This window comes from Artibeus jamaicensis, unplaced genomic scaffold, assembly GCF_021234435.1.
Source record: "Artibeus jamaicensis isolate MK-2021 breed Jamaican fruit bat unplaced genomic scaffold, CSHL_Jam_final contig_797, whole genome shotgun sequence".
In the NCBI taxonomy this organism is placed as follows: Eukaryota; Metazoa; Chordata; class Mammalia; order Chiroptera; family Phyllostomidae; genus Artibeus; species Artibeus jamaicensis.
In genome coordinates, this window is record NW_026521977.1 from 8821202 (window position 1) to 8842733 (window position 21532).

At 38.8% G+C, this 21532-nt stretch overlaps 1 protein-coding gene across 5 annotated transcripts in view; it reads right to left on the reverse strand.

The window, feature by feature from the left end:
* Nucleotides 1–81: 81 nt before the first annotated feature.
* The window catches only part of UEVLD (UEV and lactate/malate dehyrogenase domains), a 47547-nt gene continuing 26096 nt past the window's right edge, over nucleotides 82–21532 (reverse strand). For all 5 annotated transcript variants that reach the window (XM_037150522.2, XM_037150520.2, XM_053673072.1 and 2 more), the window contains 5 exons: nucleotides 13592–13762; nucleotides 12424–12597; nucleotides 5520–5586; nucleotides 3281–3404; nucleotides 82–2491 (listed from right to left, as the gene is read on the reverse strand). In XM_037150522.2, the coding sequence (XP_037006417.2) occupies nucleotides 2324–2491; nucleotides 3281–3404; nucleotides 5520–5586; nucleotides 12424–12597; nucleotides 13592–13762 (704 nt within the window). In that variant the 3' untranslated portion in view covers nucleotides 82–2323. The remainder of the gene's footprint in view (nucleotides 2492–3280; nucleotides 3405–5519; nucleotides 5587–12423; nucleotides 12598–13591; nucleotides 13763–21532) is intronic.

Consider the following 21532-nt stretch of genomic DNA (forward strand, 5'->3'; position numbering starts at 1 on the left):
GCAGAGGCATCCATCGACACTCTCCCCTTAAAAGAGTAGCCGTGCCTGTTCCCTTTTTCTCCACAGGATTGTTGTCACCTGTGCATTTATTCTCACTGTCAGCCACAACAGGCGGACTCCGCTGACTCTGCTGGCTGGAGTCTGCCACAATGGGCTTCTGTAGGGCAAGAGCTGTTACTGCTTGGATATTCAGATTCTAACACAGTACTTCGAATAACAGATGTTCAGTAGGTATTTGTACTGACATGATTCTTTTATAATTAATGTAGTGAATTCTTGGCAATTCATCTATAATACAGTGTCTTGTAGTTAGGTTATTGTTTAAGAGCATATTAAATAGTAGAAATTACCTAATTTCTCATTAGATGTCTGATATTTAAAAAGGCTAGTTGTGTTTCTAAAAAACAGCAATTGTTCTTTCAGTTTTACTTTCCTACCTCATGCAAATGGGCAATGAGGATACATTTTTAGAGTAACACCGAAATAATCTTTCCATCTAGTGAACTTACACAGAACTAAAGCTCCTCTCTTCAAGTGTCTAAGGATTTTATACTAGTTAATTCTGGTTCAAATCCTTCCAAACATATTAAATACCTTACCACTTTCTTAAACATAGGATGTGATACAATTTCACCTTTCCTTAATGATTTAAGCTCATCTTTATAAGCATCTGTTATTATACTAAATCAACATTAGTTTGACTGTTTCCTCTCTGTCTAGGATATACCTCCCCTTATAGACCACTGGGCTCCTACCTCTCTCTGACCAGGTATGGATTCACTTAGGATGTGCTTTCAAAGCACCTGGACTTCTTCACAGTATTACTACACCTTCAATTGCACATTTATTTGTGACATTTGATTATTATGTCTCCCATACTAAATTATAAGGAACACAAGGGCTTGTACAAACCTAGTCCAGGTTTGCTCACCACTGTATCTGGAGTACCTAAAACTGCAGTGCCTGCTACATAGTAGGCTCCCAGTCAATACTCCCTGAATGACCAAATAAATACACACCTACTTCGGTGCATACTGCCCACCCCCTGCTGCTTGCTGAGGGCAAGTCTGGGAAGTCAGGGAATTAATGTTTCTAAAAACAATGTTGGAAAAAAGTCAGCTCCTATGTGGGAACAGAAGAGTAGAGAATCCCAGCTTTACTGTGGTGGTGACTATTTTTGCTATTAGGTCTTTTCCCTCTTCTAGCAGTTAGAAAAAAGAGAAGTTATGTGGATAAACACCCTTCAACCATGAGATCTTGGTCACTAAAGCTCAATTCCCTGCTTTATAAAATGATAATGATAACAGTCCCTACCTCGATGGGCTACTGTTGAAGATTCAGTAAACTAATAAAGTGCTCATCACACTTCCTGAAATAGAAGAAGTGCTGATGTTAGCTGTCACTGTTAGTTGCACGCCACCTTAGTGACAACAGGCCATCTTTCGCATGCGAACGTACTGTTGTCGACCCAGCATCAAAGTGGACGGACTCTGATCATTTCTCTTGGAGTCATTAAAGGGTCTGCTCAGAATAACCAGTCCGTCTAGCCTCTCCCCCTCATGTTTCAGCTTTAAACTAAACTGCTTGGCTTTTGTTCACCATCAAAATGCACATTTCTCTATGATTCTACTAATATTACAGTGAGTTAGTTTATGATATTAGAGATCGGATATAGTCCAGAAAGAGATTATAAAAAATTTCAAAAAGGACAGTCCCAATGGAAGTTAAACTATACTTTGTCTTCATATATTTAAAAATTTTTTCATTTTCCCCTTTACTATTTTAAAGTACATATAAATTATTTTCCATATTTGGTAGCTAATTAATTGAAGAGGGAAAACAAAATACTTTACTACCATTACTGCCAACTGTATTTTAAAGAGGAAGCAATACCTTGAACTGTGGATCCTTTGAATGCATACTTAGCACAGATTTCCTAAATCCAGAATGGACCTTCAGGTCATCACGTTTACTGTAACTGTCAGGGAGTAATGGTCTTCTGAAAATATATTACTTTCAAAATATTCCCAAAGTGCTGAATGTGCTTTTAGTTGAGGATACAGAATTTTACATGATGCATACTGCAGTGTTTATCTCTGCTACAAGTTTAAAAAATGATACAGATATCCCAAGAACAATAAAGAAAATTGGACCCCCCCATTATGTAACTCCCTAAGAATTTAAATTACAAAACTAAGCAAAAAACCATCTACCTTAACCAAGCAGTTTGTAAGGATAAGTAATAAGATACAGAATTTCTCAACCCTATATGTGTTGGCAAAACTAAATGACCTTTCCTTTCAGGTAACTCTGAACTTTAGGCTCAAAGTTTTAGCTGCTGTTGGAGATCGTGGAGCGATGATGCACTGCCTTGGAGCTTCTCAGTCACTCTGTCCTCGTTCACTGTGCTTCTGATGACTTCAGATACCCCACTGCTTCCAAGGATGCAAGGCAAACTTAAAAACACTTCACTATTTATACCATAATATCCCTGAAATGAATAAAATTAGATTATAATACAGCTGAATCACTGCAAAGAAGTTAGTATCATAAGTATGGTTACTTTCTCGCTTTTATAGCCCTAGTACCAAGTGATACAGTTGAACTTTTTAAAAAAATTGTTCATTTGTTTTCTGAACTCAAGCTATTGTTTCAGAAATTGTGAGACAGGAGGGACTGGTCAGAAACGTGCCCCTCGTGGGAAGGGAGCTGGCCCCCTGCAATGCGGGGAGCAGGACGGGGGGCCAAGGCATCAGAGTAGATTCCCAGGGAGGGGCACAGCCTGGGCCCTGGGTGCAGTGAAACACGCAAATCTGCGTTACATTTTCCTTTCCGTGTTTTATTTCTCCTGGTACTCCTACGTTTTCCAGAATATTTGGTTAAACATTTGTGTCTGGTCTTAGCTGCCCTTTAGGGACTTTACACTTGGGATGAAGTGGTAAGGACATGCTGAACTGGAGAGTGCAGACTGATGACCAGTGCGGTCTGGGGTGACCTGGCTGCCGGAGGTGGTAAATGACAACCGCGAGATGTTTATGGAATACATGAATGCTTCCTGGGAATTCCCTGAAGTTACATGTGGGGAGGAGAAACGCGGCAGGAGTCCAGAACTCCCACGGCCAGTGGGATAGGGCTTAGACTGAGCTGCCTCCTCCCAGATGTCACTTGAAAAGCTGGTGCTATTGAAGACACTCGGTTACAGGGTGAATAGCACTTTTTCTGGTTTTATACTAGTAACAAAATTTTAAAAATATGATGAGAGAATGAGAATAGGAATTACCTTTGCTAAAACTGATACAGAATGCACTTTCTTTTTATCATTTATAAGACTGTCAACCAGGTCAGCTACTGATAGTCCAACAGACCAGGATCTTTGACCTTTTTCCCTTAATAATTCCATGGCTCTAGGTTATGAAAAAACAAAAACAAAAAAACAACCTCAGAAAATGAACAAAATACACATTTAGGTTTACTTTCTAGTTAAGGTATTAATTACATATTTTTATAATGCAGAAATAAGAACTATAGAGTAATTATTAGGAAAACCTACAGATAAACTAATGATTAGGGTTTTTCTTAAAATGTCAAACAGGCAGTTCACAGAGGGAAATAATAACATAAAAAGATGCTCACCACCACCATTACTATTTAACTAGATATGAGTTAAAATAATAAATACACCAGCAAAATTGGCAAATATTTAAAAAATTGGTCACCACTTTTAGAGAAGCTACAAAGAAATGGGCATTCCTGTAACTGCTGGTGAGAGTTACCTGTTAGGGGGGAGACCTTGCACACCTGCCCTAGAAATCCCCCTTCCAGGAACCTGTCCTACAGCAACGTGCTCAAGCGTGTGAAGATAAACCAGTAAGCATGTTTGCCTTGCTTCAGACAGAAAGAATTCTGGAAACAATTCATCAGAAGTGACTGGGTAGCCCTTGCCCAGCTTGGCTCAGTGGGTTGGGCGTCATCCTGTAGAAAGAAAGGTCACCGGCTGGATTTCAGGAAGGACACGAGCCCGGGTTGCCGCCAGGTCGCAGGTTGGGGGCCTGGGAGAAGCAGCAGATCAATGCTTTTCTCACCCACCGGTGCTTCTCGGCCTCTCTCCCTCCCTCCCTTCCCTTCCCTCTGAAAATAAAAACTAAATAAAATATTTTTTAAAAAGTGACTGGTTAAATAAATAACTACCAAATGTAGTGCCATGTAACTCTTGAGAAGGATAGATTTATAGGTACAATATGGAAAAAATGTCCAAGATTTATTACTAATGAAACAAATCAAGTTATAGGATAATATAAATGACATAAAAATGATATAAAAATAATTTTTTAAATGATGTCTACAGAAGCATTGTAAAAATATTTGAACATATGGGCATTTAAGCAGTTAAAAGTGATAGCTTCTCAAGAATGGAATTACCCCAGCTTTTCACTTTCTATTTTATAGATTTCTACAGTAAAGTTTTATAATAGTATACATTCTTCTGTAACTAAAAAAAAGATATAAATTTTAAAATCATGTTTGAATTTCTTCCTTTTAAAAGCTGTAAAGAATATATAAAGAATCAGGTTAGAGTGGATTATACAACACATTATTCTTCTCAATAAAAGAATAGTCTTTCCGGTGGTTTTATTCTAAAAACCATAAGCTGAAGGTTTTTTGGGAAATGATTTATTTATTTATTTACTTACTTACTTATTTATTTATAGAGTGAAGGGATGGGAAGGAGAAAGAGACAGAGAACCACCACTGTACAAGAGAAACATCAATCAGGAACATTGACTGGTTTTGCTTCTCACACACCCCCAACCAGGGACCTGGCCGGCAACCCGGGCACGTGCCCCCACTGGAATTGAACTGGTCACCTTTGGGTTTGTGGGACAATGCCCAACCCACTGAGCCACATCAGTCAGGGCCATATGCTGAAGGTTTAAAAAGCTAAAAATCTCCACCACTTAGACTGCAGGAAAGTATGTCATTATGTGATGGTGAAAAAAAAAGCCATGAAAATATAGAGAGCCCAACCTACAGACCCCTGGAAGGCCTCTGAATAAAGCACAAGATACAAGGATCTGCACTTCACCCTTTGTTTTTGCCTGAACTTACAACATGGCTTATCCATCCGTGTTGGACTAATTTCTAAATGTATTTATGAGTGATTAATAAATACATATTCATTTTTAATGGTATGCAGAAATTCTCTTCAACATTTCAGAAAATTCTCAATATCCTCAGATGTTTAAGTAATAGAAGCAGCAAATCTCTGCCTACAAATCAGGAACCTGTTCTGCCCTTTAAGTGCCAACTGCGTGTCTTAGAGTTTGCAAAGCACTCTTGGATCCACTTGCAGATAAGAAATCAAAGAACAGAAACACCGTTCTCTTGAACTTTAGGATTTGTCTGTACTAGCTAGTTCTGTCCACGGGAGCCTCGAAAGCACATGCCGTGTAAACAGCTCGTGTCAACAATGAGGGACAGGCCTGTTAGTTGGAGAAACGCACAGTCACGCTCAGTGTTACCTGGTGGACAGCTGCACCTGAGCGTTGTTATGACTCATTACTTCTTCTTGGCCATCCCATTTGGTCACTGGAAGTAAATAAAAAATTAATTATATTTTGTCAGTAACTTTCACAGGATTAAGGTGTGATAAATGATTGTGTGAAGTCGAGGGTACCTGTATTAAACATTAAATAAACATTTCCCCCCTTCTAGCAGTAGCTACATTTTCCACTGATGACACTGGTGTGTTATACTGACGACCTGCAGTAAGAAAGACTTTGAGCTGGGATCCCCAAAACACATGATCCCCAATGTCTACTTATAGCCCACTCCCCTGTCCTCTCTCATCAACAACAGTTCTACCAGGGCCATTTGGCCCTCTACCAAGGCCAAAGAAAGCTTTCTTTCCTTAGCAAGCTGTGAATAATTGGACCTCAAGTACTGCAAACACATGACATTTGTTCAGCTGGGAACCACACAGACTAATCTCTGTCACCAGGTGGGGAGTAATTTGGTCACCTGCTCTGGACTAGATTTCCACAATGGTTAAGACAGGTGAGGTTCTGTTTTCTGAGGGCATCATTAGTGCTGCCCATTTCCTCTAGTACATCAATTATAAAGACAATTGAAAATTCAAAGCTGAGCATGTGAACTCAATATTTATATCACATTTTAATATTGAATTGAAAATCAACTTTTTAAAAATTAAGTTAAATTTACTTTTATTTTTATAGTTGTATAAGGTTATTTATTTAGTTCTTAGGTTTTTTAAAATTATTTTATTGTTGTTCAATTACAGTTGTCTGCATTTCTCCCCCACCACTCCCTGCAACCCCAGCCAACCCATCTCCCTCCCTTGCTGCCACCCTCCCCCTTGGTTTTGTCCATGTGTCCTATAATAGTAGTTCCTGAAAACCCTTTCTCCCATTGTCCCCTCCCCACTCCCTCCAGCTCTTGTTAGATTGCTCTAAATTTCAATGCCTCTGGTTATATTTTGTTTGCTTTTTTCTTTTGTTGATTATGTTCCAGTTAAAGGTGAGATCATATGGTATTTGTCCCTCACTGCCTGGCTTATTTCACTTAGCATAATGCTCTCCAGTTCCATCCATGCTGTCACAAAGGGTAGAAGCTCCTTTCTCTCTGCTGCATAGTATTCCTTTGTGTAAATGTACCACAGTTTTTTGATTCACTCATTTACTGATGGGCATTTAGGTTGCTTCTAGCACTCAGCGATTGTAAATTGTGCTGCTATGAACATTGGGGTGCATAGGTTCTTTTGAATTGGTGTTTCAGGATTCTTAGAGTATAATCCCAGCAGTGGAATTGCTGGGTCAAATGGCAGTTCCATTTTTAGTTTCCTGAGGAAATTCCATACTATTTTCCACAGTGACTGCACCAGTCTGCATTCCCACCAACTGTGCACTAGATTCACTTTTCTCCACATCCTCTCCAACACTTGTTTGTTGATGTGTTTATGATGGCCATTCTGACTGGTGTCAGGTGGTATCTCATTGTAGTTTTAATTGCATCTCTTTGATGGCTTGTGATGCTGAGCACCTTTCATATGTCTCTGGGCCCTCTGTGTGACCCCCTTAGAGAAGTGTCTGTTCAAGTCTGTTGCCCATTTTAATTGTTTTTTTTTTGTCTTCCTGGAGTGGAGTTGTGTGAGTTCTTTATATATTTTGGAGATCAAACCCCTGCTGAGGTATCATTGGCAAATATGTTTTTCCATATAGTTGGTTCTCTTTTGATTTTAATGCTGTTTTCTTTAGCCATGCAGAAGCTTTTTAATTTGATGAGGTCCCATTTGTTTATTCTTTCCTTTATATCCCTTGCTTTAGGGGACATATCAGAAAGTCAACATTTTTAAACCTTTCTAATATTCACCTGTTTCTCATCTGTGTGAAGACATTCTTTGATACAAATCTTCATTTGAGTAAGAAAACAAAAACACACTCAGATATATAAGAATATCTTATGTTTAAAATGCAAGTCTGTAAACTGCATTCAAAATTAGGCCATTTAGAGACGTGCCAGTAACAAAGAACACCAAATGTATCCAGATGCCTCCCTTCCTCAAATTGATTATAAGCTTCTGGGGGGCAGGGACCATTTGTTCATCTTTTGTGTCCTCTCACACATATTCTTTATCACGGTAAAGAATTTTCAGGAGAGCCCTTGCCAGTGTGGCTCAAGTGGTTGGAGCATCTTCCTGTACATCAAAGGTCAGGGGGTTTGATTTCCAGCCAGGGCACGTACCTAGGTTGCAGGTTCACTCTCGGTTGGGGTGCATACAGGAGGCAACCAATCAGTGTTTCTGCTTCTCTTTCTCTCTCTATCCCCTTCTAAAACATGTTTATGTTTAACATATTTAAACACATTTATGTTTATATGTTCAATAAATGTATTTTTTTAAAAAGAATGCTCAGGAGATAATACAGAACTGACCTCACACACCGTCCATAATTGTATTTTGCAACAAAGAGGAAGACGTATTTGCATTAAGTTGAAAAACACAGAAACCAAAAATTGTTTTTTGAAAAATGTAAATAAATGTGGACAGACTGAGGGACTTTAAAAACTGTTTTACTTGAACAGAAGGATTATACATGACTTACTTTCCAGAAAAATATTGGTACATTATTACTATATTCACAGTATATAGGAAATTGCAGAAAAATGTTAAATGAAATACAGCCTTTATATACACTGGAGAGATGAATAAAAGGGGCAAGGTAGGAATAAAAAGAGACAAAGGCCACAACACCTGGGAATTAATTATGAATATTACTACCATTATATATTACACAATGATCAAGTTCTTCATCTTTCCTCTCTAAGCCATGAGAAAAGAACACTTGGAAAGAGGAAGAAAGTTTCACTACTTTCAAATGTCCAAATGTTCACATTTGCTTGTGATAGTCATTAGAATTTTAAATTAAGTTTAGATGGACTTAATTATTTCATTTTTTGTTCATTTACTGCTCAGCCCGTCAAACTTCCTAAACGTAAATCCATCCTAGTTTAAGGAACCCTTTCAAATGTTATATCTAATATCAACCCTAATCTTTCTGGTTCTACTTCTCAAGAACAGTAACCCTCTGAATCATAGAATTTTAATGAAAAACAACCATGGAATAGCATTTTTCCATCACATATAACACCTACCCCTTCGAGAAGACTGATGCCCAAAGCAGATGACCAAACACTCTGTTCTGAGGCTCAGCCTTGGATTTCTGCAACACCACTGAATGAGTGATCTGCAGTTCACATGTGATTTCAGTGTCACAGCTGAAAAGAGCTGCTCTGAAGTCCATGTTTTGCTGACTGTCTAATTTGGTGGGCCATAATACGAATGACTTTTGGTCACAAGACAGTGTCAAGATCATTCATTCATTTGAAACTGAAATGAATCTGAATCTGAAATTCATTCATTTCAAGATCGATCATTTCATTCATTTATTGTGACCATTCTAAGGAACTTACAGTCTCAGTGGGGTGAACAGACAGGTGAATATGCAGTTATAACATAGCGTGATAATGTTTATAATAGAGGCATAAACTTACTTAACCAGGAGAATTCAGGAAGGCTTCCTGGGAGAGGTGACACTCAAGCCTAGTCTTGAAGGGCAAGCAGGAATTAGTCAAGTGAATGAATGTTCAGGGAAAGGAAGCATCAGGTGCAAAGGCAAGGAGGCATGAGAGTGCACGAGCCCTTCAGGAACTGCAAGGTGACCGTCTGACTAGCACAGATGGCCTGGCAGAAGGGCAGAAGGTGAAGCTGGAGAAGGAAGGAGGAAACAGATCCTAAAGGGTCTTGTATGTCATGTGACTGTAGTTGTCATTTGTCTCAGAAATACTTGGAAAGAATAATTTTACTTACGCACCTACTATTCTTATGTTTCCAAACCCTAATGTTGCTTTACTTCAAAGTGTAGTTTTACATGTCCTTCTGTCAGTTTTCACCACCATCTTGCTGATGACTATAGTGACAGCTACCACTCACTGAGCATTTACTCAGTGCTAATTTACTGTAGTAAGTGCTGTAGGTAAATTATCTAATTAAGTCACAGCGAGCAAAAGCACAGCTTTGGAGCAGATCAGGGTTCAAACTCCAGTTTTGCCCTTACTAGATGCCCTTACAAGCAAATTAGTTTTCAGCTTTCTCATCTATTAATTTGGAAAACCACCACGTCCTTCTCAGGGTAAGATATGTGAACCATTTAATACACATAATAGCTACTCAATGTAAAATAATAATTATAATTGCTCTTGTGGTCGTATCACTTAAAAATATAATCAGCTCATATCTACACATGAAACCAGCAGAGGGAGCCTCTAATCCATTTCTGGCTTCAAGGCTGACCTAAGTGTACCTATCCCAGGACATAACTTATCTGTGAAACAAAGCAGAAGACAGGATGAAAAACGACCTGGCGGTGGTATCTAGAAGGAAGATAGGGAGATGGTCTGGGCAGGACATAATTATGTCAGCTTCAGTGGTATCAGTAATGTTCTTAATAACTGAGTGTGGATTCATGAATGTATATTCTATTATTCTGTTTTAAAACATACATATACATTATATGCATTCTTTTACATGTGTCAAACATTACATAGTATACTTAGTAACCCCAATTCACATGCACCTACATCCCTCTATTCTAGTTCCCATTCTGTCCCATTCTCAGGACAAAATGACCATATCCTTTCCTGTGCTTTCATTCTACTTCCCCTGGACCTGTCTCTAAGCTTCCTAAAGACAGGGTTGGGTTCTTATTCATCTAAGTAGCTCTAACAGCAGCCAACGCAGTGTTGTAGATTTAGTTATTATGAGATCATCCTTTATTTTCTCTGTACAGTTTGTGATATTAATGCGATCATATTGTGAAATGTTCTAATTCACTAAAAAATTGTCACTTATTCAGGGGACTGGTTAAATAAATTTTGGTATACCCAGTAGTTAAAAAGAATGAGATATATATATACATACACATACATATGTATATATGTAGTAATCATTTTCGAGTCATACCAATAAGTAAAACAGCAAGGTAAAGAATAATGTATGATGTACATTTCACGTATGCACCTGTCTATTCACAACACATTCCTCTAAGATTATACCAGAAACCGGTAACTGCGTTTGCTTTTAGAGAAAGGGAACTGGGTGTCTGGCATAGAAGGGACATTTTTTCACTGTATGTCTTTTTGTACTATTTAATTTTTTTACAATGTGAATGTATGATTTTTTCAACTAGAACAGCTTAATAACTTATACTTTTTATAAGGAGAAGGTGCACATACAAAATTCAAACTGGATCAGGATAAACAGCAGTTTCACAAAAGAATAAACATCATGAGACAATTAATGGTTAATCACCATGCAGCGAACAATAACTTTTAGCTCCAAGGAATGAAAAAAAATCACTGTGTAGTGAGGTGATTTTTAGATTTCAGAAAAAACTTCAGAGTGCAAATAAGGGGGTCCTGACTGAGAGCTTGAAGGATGAGGTTTAAATATGCTGAGAGGGAGGGAAATGCAGTGGGCTGGGGTCCCTGTGGCTGAAGCGAAGCTCTGGGGTGGGGCTATGAGGCATGGGACCCGGGTTCTAGTCCTTCTTTGACCGGGAAAGCTACAGGCTCCCCAGGAACCTCTACTCTTGCCATCTTGTGCCCATTTCTGGCTCCCTAAGCAACTGATGGGCCCTTGGGTCCCTCCCAGCTCTTTAATGACATGGCTACCTCCATACCTACCACTGGGAAAGAAAATTAGGGCTCTATTTTGGGATTCCTTGAATGCCAAGCAAAGGAATTTAATGGTTTGGTCAGAAGAAGCCAGTGCATTTTTTTGAAAAGAGGAATATGATTTAGGAAGATTGAATTAATATTTGAAAGCATATAATAAACACTGTGTAAGTTTTGGCTAATATCATTATTAATTTGGTAGCCTGGGGGGAAAGAGAAAACTAACTGGGAGATTTGCAATAATCAGATAAGCCAAAGATTGACACAGACCAGAACACAAATAGAGTAGCAAGTAAAATTCAGGTCTCAGGTTTGTTTAAACCCCTAAGCATTCGTTACTCTAATGCATCTGCTCCAAGTTCTTGTTCACTACCCTTTCCTAGGGTCCTACTGATTAGTGTTTAGTGTCAGGGGGCATTTTGAACCTGAAAAGTATTTCTGCTTGAATTACATTGTCAGGTTTTATAAAGATTTATTCTATAGCCTGACTCTGGCAGTGAACTTTCTAGGTAACCAGAACAGATTTATGTAGATTTAAAATACTGCTGTATTTCACTAACATAATTTTCTTAAAAATTATAAAAAGCCCTGGCTGGTGTAGCTCAGTGGATTGAGCACGGGCCTGTGAAGCAAAGGGTTGCCGATTTGGTTCCCAGTCAGGGCACATGCCTGGGTTGCAGGCCAGGTCCTCAGAAGGGGACGCAGGAGAGGCAACCACACATTGATGTTTCTCTCCCACTCTTTCTCCTTTCCTTCCCCTCTCTCTAAAAATAAATAAATTTTAAAAGTTTATACAGATACTACATATCCATAATGACGAAATGAGGAAACACAGAAAAGTACAGATTTTTAAAAGTTGCCTCTAACCTAGACGTAACAGCTGTTAACATCTGACATCAAAGCATACAGGAAGCTTAAAATTTTAAGAAAGTTTTGAGGAAATATAAAACCTGACTAAGGAGTCTCATCTAATTGTAAATTTATAGAAAAGTAAATATAATCAGAATAACAAGTGTGAGGTCTCTATTCACAACACAGGGCATGTAACAAAGAAGGCACTCAAATATGGAGCAAAAACCAACTAAACTCCATAATTCTTGAGCGCTGAGATGTGTCTGAATATCATGGCCATTAGTGACAGATTATCAATATAACTAACAAAAATGTATTTCTTACCTTTGTCTTCTCCCTGCTCACCAATAACCCACACTGGTTTTCCTGAAGTTTGTGCCTTCAAGACATTTGTAATAATATACTGTAATCTCTGTGAGTCCAGATTGCATCCGATTCCAATCACTCGAGTTGCAGGAAATGCACTCAGTTTCCATGTCACGTAGGTCATGACCTCCACTAAATATTGCACACGAGGAACATGCAAAGATTTTAAAAAATATACTTCTAGCCCAGTTCACACACAAATATTTATTATTTTACTAAGCATATTAGAACTTGTATGCACTCTTCTTGGATCCTAAATGCACAATAAGGCATAATATACTTTTAATGTATATTAAAAACATGAACAAGGTTCCAGCACAATTTAACATAACTCTGCTATTAAATATAAATTGTTAAGAGTAGAAAATAATTTCCTAGAATCATTAAGCAAGAAGGATGAAATCCGGGTACAAAAAACTAGAAGATTTTTTTCCATTGGTCAAGTTCTCTTTTACATCTATGTTGGGCTAAATTTCTATCTTTAAATTAAAATATTGATCTGCATACCACCACTCTGCAGTATAGGAACAAAACACAACTGCTTTCTTCTTTCATGCCAAAGGATGTAAGGAATTAAAGAGACCAGTGTCCCGCAGCCAATTACTACAGGAGAACAAGTGAACGCATACCGTACTCCTATATTGGGAACATTAAAAAAATGAGATCACCAATTTGAGTCCAGTACCCTACCTAACTCTTTGAAAATATTTATTTTTTTAGATAAAACACCTTCAAACAATTTAAAATACAAGTTGTTAAAAATGTACTCTGGTATGCTCACTAACATTTTATGACATTTCAGAATTAACAAAAGATCTTTCACTTAAGTCACTGCATTTTTCTCTTGGGAGGAATTATTTTCTCACCGAAGAAAGCATGGCTAACAACCTGGCACATAGTAATAGTAGTACTACATTAAAAATTGTGATTTGTGACCTTCTAGTTAATGTCAGCCATAAGAAGTCACTGGATGACAGGATATGGAAATACTATACTGTTCATTATGAGAGCAATTTAACTGAATACCCTAGTCGTCCCTTTATAATCTAGTTTTATGACTTTTATCAGTAATGGCAATTCTACTGATGCGCTGGACCATCAAATTCATTTAAAATGAAATCTTTACCTGGCTGAGATGCAACAAGCAGGACACTGTTTGGACTATAATGTCCCAGAGCTGGGACGAGGGCTCTGAACATATCCACATTTCTCTGTACCACATCAAGGTAGGACTGAGAATTTCCCAAAGAGTTCACTGTGAAGATGACCACCTTGGAATGAGCAGAGGCAGACGGATCTAAATGAATAAAAAGAAACAGCCCGGGGTCAAGATAGAGGTTTTTTGTTTGCTTGCTTGCTTGTTTTTATAGAGGGAAGGAAAGGGAGAGAGATTGAGAGGGAGAGAGATACCAATGTGTGAGACACAATTGGTTGCTGCTCACATGCTCCCAACCAGGGACCTGCCCTGCAAATCAGGCATGTGCCCTGACTAGGAATCGAGCCAGTGACCTTACTGTTCACAGGTGGCGGTCAATCCACTAAGCCATATCAGCCAGGCCTCAAGATACAAGTTTAATTCAAGTTTGAGTTCATAAGGTTTTTCTTTTCTTCAAGTAGAGAGCTGTTAGGCATACTTGCCCCCAGAGCAACCTTACCTCCATAGGAAGTATACCAAGTGCTGACGTTTGCCATCAGAAGGAGAATTAAGAGCAAGAGTGTATCCCAAAGCGGGAAAGAGAGCAATAAAGATAAACCAAATAAATTGTAGGATCCAGAACCCACAAACAAGGAATTCACTTTATGCAATTCACAATTTTATTAGGGAAAATAAATAAAATACTAAAGGCAAAATGAACTTACAATCAATTATATCACTCATTTCTAAACTTTGAGCTTAGGAGTCCCAGAGTCCTTAGACGTGACTCAGAGGCCAGCTGAGAGGACTGCGAGTAAGTGAGAAGGGGGCGGGTAGGCACGGCTCCAGGCCACTTACTTTAACTTCAAGCAGAGTAGTTCTGCTCATATCTGTTTTATTTATTGAGGAAAAAATGGTTTGAATAATCTTTAAATCAAGATAAAATGTCTAGGCTTACTTTTTACTGACTTTCTTATACTGAAGCCCACTATCCCTGGTTTTAGGTTCTTCTTTCAATGGGACTTAATGCATAAGCAACTGTTAGGACTTTAGAAAAGCTGTTCTCTGGGGCTCGCTGCTGCAACCCTCAAACGTACATGTGCTATTTTACACCATTACTCTCTGTTGCACACGGTGTTTTACAGTAAGTACATGTCAAAACAGTAGCCAGACATTGTCAACATCAGAAACAAAAGAACTGTAAGAAAGCAAGTACAAGGCATCAGTTCAACCTTTGTAAACGAATACTAGCATCCCAGGGAGACAGCGAGTAGAAGCCAGGGTTTACAGTCTTAATTAAGCCTCTAAGGCCATCTTCTAAACAAGTTTCAGAAGAAAACACGTGTGCACTGTGTCTACAGGGAAATGCACCACCCAATTTCAGTTCATAATCTCACAAAACTATGGGCATGGTAGCACTGAAAACTGACTCATGGATTTTAATTACAGACTTTCTTGAGTCCCCTTAAGCAATTCCTGTGTTCTAGAGTTCGGTATAGCATCTGATGATGAGTCAAAATCTCAAGAATTGGAAGTCAGTAGAACTGGAAGGGATGAAGTTAAGACTTCCATACCCCTTTCATGTGCCAGGTATGGTTCTAAGGGTTTTCCATACATTTACTCATTCAATCTAAGCCACAACACACTATGGGGTCAATATCATCCCCATCTGACAGATAATGAGTCTGAGGCACAGAGAATTAAGTAACTTGTACAAAGTCATAGACCTAGTAAGTAGCAGAGCCAGAATTTCCAGCCCAGGCAACCTGGCTTCAGAGTGTGCTGAGCCCTCATAAAGAAGAGGAAATTGATACCTGGAAAGATTAGGTGGCTTGTCCATATTATTAAATACCAGTGAATGGTTCAACTTCTGACCCTATAATTTGGCCCCAACCCACCTTGCCAGGACCATTTCTTTTCTTCTCCCCTTTTAGCTTCTGCTTTGAATGATGAAAATGCCTTTACCCTCAGGTTTGATTGATGAGTAAATAGAGTAGAAGCTTTCTAATATTTCAAAGTACAAGAAAGGCTTCCTACTCCATACTATTTCCTATCAAGCTCCCAATTTCTTAATTTTTTTAGCCTCACCTGAGGACATGCTTACTGATTTTAGAGAGAGGAAGGGAGGGAGAGCAACGTCAACCAGTTGCTACACATGCCCCAACTGGTAACTGAACCTGCAACCAAGGCATGTGCCCTGACCCAGAATCAAACCCTCAGGCATTTTCAGTTCACGGGACGACACTCCGAACACCTGAGCCATAATGACCAGGGAGCTCCCAAGTTCTTTCATTTCTCCACAGGCCTGTGCTAATGCCAGGCATCTGTAATTTTAAAAAACACATCAGATGATTGTGACATAAGTTATCAATCCATAAACCATGTCTTAAGAATTGCCGGCACCCTGACCGGTGGCTCCATTGGGAGTGTCACCCAATACACTAGAAAGGTTGAGGGTTCCATCCCCTGTTGGGTGCGTCGGGGTGCGTGTGGCAGGCAACTGATCCATGTTTCTCTCTCACATAAATGCTTCCCCCCACACACTCTTCTTCTCCCTCTAAAAACAATCAATAAAAACCTTCTTTATCCTTACCTTGGGTAAGGATATCACCACATGATAGTGATACTGTCTTTCTCTGTCTGACTTATTTCACTCAGCACAATGCCCTCCAGGTCCCTCCATGTTGTTAACGGAACCGAAAATCTGCTGAAATCACTTATTTACCCAGTTGGACTACTTGTAGGGATCTTCACAGTATATCTTTTTTATAAAATGTATTTCAGTGCAAAAAGAAATGTTGCCATGGTAAACTTTATGTTACATGCTTTTTAGCAGAGTTTTAAAGAAGGGGGATAAAAGTATTAAGTGCAAAAACAAAGGCAAGACCAGTTTTCCTAGTCTGACTCTTAAAACAACCATTTTTAACACTTCTTCAATATTTCTCCAGATTTAGTCTATGCATACAAAAGCATAACTGTGCGTATTTATAGTGGGCGTGGCAAAAGTAGGTTTGCACTTGCTCATATGAAAAATAATATAATAATTAATAAACAAATAATAATACAAGAATAAGCTCTGTTTTGTATACTTACAACTGTAAACCTACTTTTGCCCCAACCTGTATAGTATATTTGCATCCTCACATGTACATATTGGAGTGGCCAAAAGACACATTTTTTGTTTTCATCAAAAACTTTATTGAACAATACAGTTCACTGTACAGTCACTGAACAATACAGTCACTGATTTGTTCTACTACCTTCTAACATCTTTCAAGCAACTTCATAATTCCATCTTCCTAAAATAAAACTCTTCATCTTTTTCATCACTAGAAGTCCAATGCACTATCCACCACGCCACAAAGCCTACTTCTTTATCTTTTTGATGAAGAACTGTTCCAGGTGCCTTTTGCAGTCTTCCAGGGAATTTAATTTTTTCTACTAATAGAATTTTGTACAGATGGAAATAAATGGAAATCAGAAGATGCAATGTCTGGTGAATATGGCGGATGAATCAGAACTTCCCAGCCAAGCTGTAACAGTTTTTGCTTGGTCATCCAAGAAACATGCAGTCTTGTGCTATCCTGATGGAAGATTATGCATTTTCTGTTGACTAATTCTGGATGCTTTTCATCAAGTGCTGCTTATAGTTGGTCTAACTGGGAGCAGTAATGGTTGGAATTAATCGTTTGGTTTTCTAGAAGGAGCTCATAATAGAGGAAGGACTCCCTTCCAATCCTTCCATATACACAACATCATCTTCTTTGAATGAAGACTGGCCTTTGGTGTGGTTAGTGGTTCCTTCATATTACATGCCCCTCGATCTCTTGTGTTGCACATTTTTGTAAAGTATCCACTTTTCATCACCCATCACAATTTGTTTAAAAAAATAAAGATTTTCATTATGTTCAAGTAGAGAATAGCATGTGGAAATAGGCCAAGAAGGCTCCCCCACCTTAACTTATGTGGAATCCAAACATCAAAGCGATTAACATAACCAAGCTGGTGCAAATGATTTTCAATGCTTGATTTGGGTATTTTGAGTATGCTGGCTATCTCCCATGTGGTATACATTGATTGCGCTCAACTAATGTCTCAATTTGGTCACTATCAACTTCAACTGGTCTACCCGACTGTGGAGCATTGTCCAGGGAGAAATCTCCAGCACGAAACTTCACAAACCACTTTTGACAGATTCAATCAGTTACAGCACTTTCTCCATACACTGCAAAAATCTTTTTCTGTGTTTCAGTTATTTTTACCTTTCTTGAAATAATAAAGCATAATACACCAAAAATGTTGCTTATTTTCTTCCATCTTCAGTATTAAAATGGCTACACAAAAATTCACCAATTTTGGTAAGTTTTTTTAATTGCATGCTGATATGAGAGCTGTCACAATACAATCTAACCAAACTGTTTCTCATGAAGTTAAGACAACTAAGCACTCCTAGAGCCATCTTACGGCAAAAAAACAAACAAACTTTTTGGCCAACCCAATATGTATATCCCTCCCCCAAATATTTTAGCAGCTATTAAAAAAAATATCCAAATGGAGAAAGTACAACTTTGTGATGATCAGTTGCAATCATCAATACCTGTTATGATGGGACATTACTAAAATTTCCCTTGAGTTCAATTTCCCAAAATTATTAATGCACTTCTCCGTATGGTAGAATATATTCATAAAATGTTAGTTAACATTATATTTCAAATTATACAGCCATGCATGTCATGCATTCAAAGCCATGCATGTCATGGGAATTAAATTAAGCATTATCTGGAACGTGCAACCAAAATTAACAAGGGCAATATGAAACTTGCCCCAAGACAGTAGACAGTGTGCATTCATTCAACATTCCCTAAGTGGTAGCAAGCACCACAACCTACATATCTACTTTAAGGAGTCCATTCTTTCAATGACCAGAAACAAGTCACTGATGGTTAATAAGACAGAGGAAGAAACAATTTCCTCACGTACTAAATGGCTCACAACCTCTAGGGTCTATGTACTCGACAGTGCCCTAAGGGGATTTGGAATTGTTACAAGGTCCCTCAAGAACTTCAGTACCTGAAATAACAGGCACAAGAGAATATCCAGTCCCCTCCAGGGATCCTCTAAATGAGGGCTACAAAAGGCTCTTTAAAGCAACTATTATTGTACTGTCTCTAGAGAGAGAAAGAGAACTCGCTATGCCCTACAGGGATCTAGAGGCTTGCTAGAACTATTTCACCCAATTTTTATAAGCCAGAGGTATCGTTTCAACTTTTCTGGCCTTCTGTTGTTCTTAGTACATTTAGGCTTGCAAAGCCATTATGTCCCAACACTGTACTTGGAAAGTATGGTGAATGGATACAGGGCACCTAAGTAAGGAAATGCAAGGGAAAGCCAAACAACTACATGTTACAGCCTGACTTCCGCTATAACCTGGTTTTGGAAGGTTAGAGTAAACACTTTCTAGACTACTTAGAGTAAACACTTTCTAGTTTAATGGTCTTCCAAATTTTTTGATCATGCATCTCTGGTAATAAAATACTTTAATTTATTAAAGTATCACCAAATGTAGCATTTACCTACATATTCATGTCTTCATTCATATGCCATGTACATGATAAAATATAATGAAACTTTTAAAATTAAAAATATGAGATAAATTGCTTTTTTAACATTAAAATTTTATGTATTGACACAAAAACCCTTTTTATTGTTACTAAAACTTATTTTAACAATATTTTTAGTGAAAGTAATGCAAATTAAATTTTTTAAAAGATTTTATTTATTTATCTTTAGAGGGAAAGGGAAGGAGAGGAAGAGAAATATCACTGTATGGTTGCCTCTCATGCGTCCTCTGATGGGAACTGGCCTGCAACCCAGGCACGTGCCCTGACTGGGAATTGAACCACAGTTGTTTGGTTTGCAGGCCCAAGCTCAATCCACTGAACTACACCAGTCAGGGCCAAATTAAAATTTTTTAAAAATTCCTGGTTTAACACTTTTGCTATATACCAAGAAGTAGGTATTATTCCCACTTGTAAGATCAAAAAACTAAACTTTCAGAGATTATATAATCTGACAAATGTCAGAGCTATGATGTGGCAGCCCTAGGATGCAAACCCCATCTTTCTAACTTTAAAACCAGTGTCCTTAACCAATATATTATGAAAAAGCAAGCAATCAGAAAAAATAAATCTATACTAAATCTATACAGAAAGAAACAATTTCCTCACATCCTGAACGGCCTCATGACCTCTAGGGTTCATGTACCAAACAGTCCCCTAAAGTGATTTGAAAGAGACAAGAAGACATTCTTCTGACCAACCTGAATATTATTTACTTATCTGACTCTTGTTAATATAAACAGTTGTAGACTCTGTAAGACTCTGGGTAAGTCACTTAACTTCTTTTGAATCTTAGTTTCTAAATATGTAAATTGAGGGATTTGGGCTAGGTGATCTTTTTTTTTTTTTAAATTGATTTTTAGAGAGAGGGGAAGGGAGAGAGAGACACAGAGAGAAACATAGATCTGTTGTTCCACTTACTTATGCATTCACTGGTTCATCCTTGTATGTGCTCTGACCTGGGATCAAGCCCTCAACCTTGGCATGTCAGGACACACTCCAACGCACTGAGCTGGGCCTGGACTAGGTGATCTTTAAGGTACTTTCAGCATTAAGATTCTAGTTCTCCAGGCAGAGCACAGGTGATTTTTATGGCAGAAACTGTTACCAGATGGGTCCTACGCCCAGAGTGGGTCTGCCTCAGGCTGGCCAGTAGTATATGGGTTCTTGACTTCATGTAGGAAAGATTCCACAAGTCCAGGTGATTTTGAGTGACCATTTATTAAAGCCGGGGACAGTGATACAGCAGAAGAGCTCAGGGCAGAAGCAACAGGAGAAAGCCTAGGCAGTGCTCTGCTTTGGCTCCCTAGAAACGTTACAGGAAAGGAGTGAGCCCAGGCAGGGCTACTGTTAGCTCACTGGGAAGTCATAAAAAAAGAGGGCCTTGGAGACAGGACCAGGGGCTGGACCGGGGGCTGGGCCTGGGATGAGCTCCAGCTGCCCACCTCCCCCCTGGTCGCAAGTCCCGTGGAGACCCTTAGAGTTTAGGAGGAAGTAAAAATTTCACACCTGAGAAGGGGTATGGGCACGCTCTAGAGCAAGTCCATACTTACATCTTTCGTTTTGAGAGTTTCTCTCTCTTCTGCAGGTGAGAATCTTAGGGGAGGGTTTCAGCAGAATATTCACCAGCTCTCCAGGTTTGTTTTTAGTGTGCTGATGCATCAAAATGAGTGTATAGGACAGTTTGAGATTATTCTTTGGTTTGCTTCACTGTTTTACTTTTATCTTGGGTCTGTCTGGCTCTAGGGTTTTTGTTATTTGTTCCCCTGACTTTATCCATCCCTGAGTTTGGCTGGCACAAATGACATTAATTGGATCTCTGTTCTCTATTTCCCAAACCAGAGTCGTTAAGCTATGTACTGCATGGTTAGGGAGGCGAGGTATAGGCCACCTGCTCTCAAGTGTCCTTGGTTAGGCCCAGGGAAGATAAGGTCTTGCAATTCACTAGCTGGCTGTAAGTTGTTCAAACTGTTCGGGCTTGGTTAATATTCTTTTCTCAGTTTCCACATTCCATTTTCCCAGAAATTTGCCAAGCTTTTTACAAGGAAAAACAACTCTCTAACATACAATAATAGTCGATACATGTCATTATAGATTTGTCCGCATCCATAGAAGGTAGAACATAGAGAGTGAATCCTAAGTAAACTACAGACTTTGAATGAAAATGATGTTTCTAGGTAGGTTCACCAATTGTACCACTCACGTGGGGGATGCTAACAATGGGGAAGGCTATGCATGTGTGCGAGTAGGAGGTACATATGGGAAATTTCTGTACCTTCTCCTCAGTATGGCTCTGAACCTACAACTGCTCTAA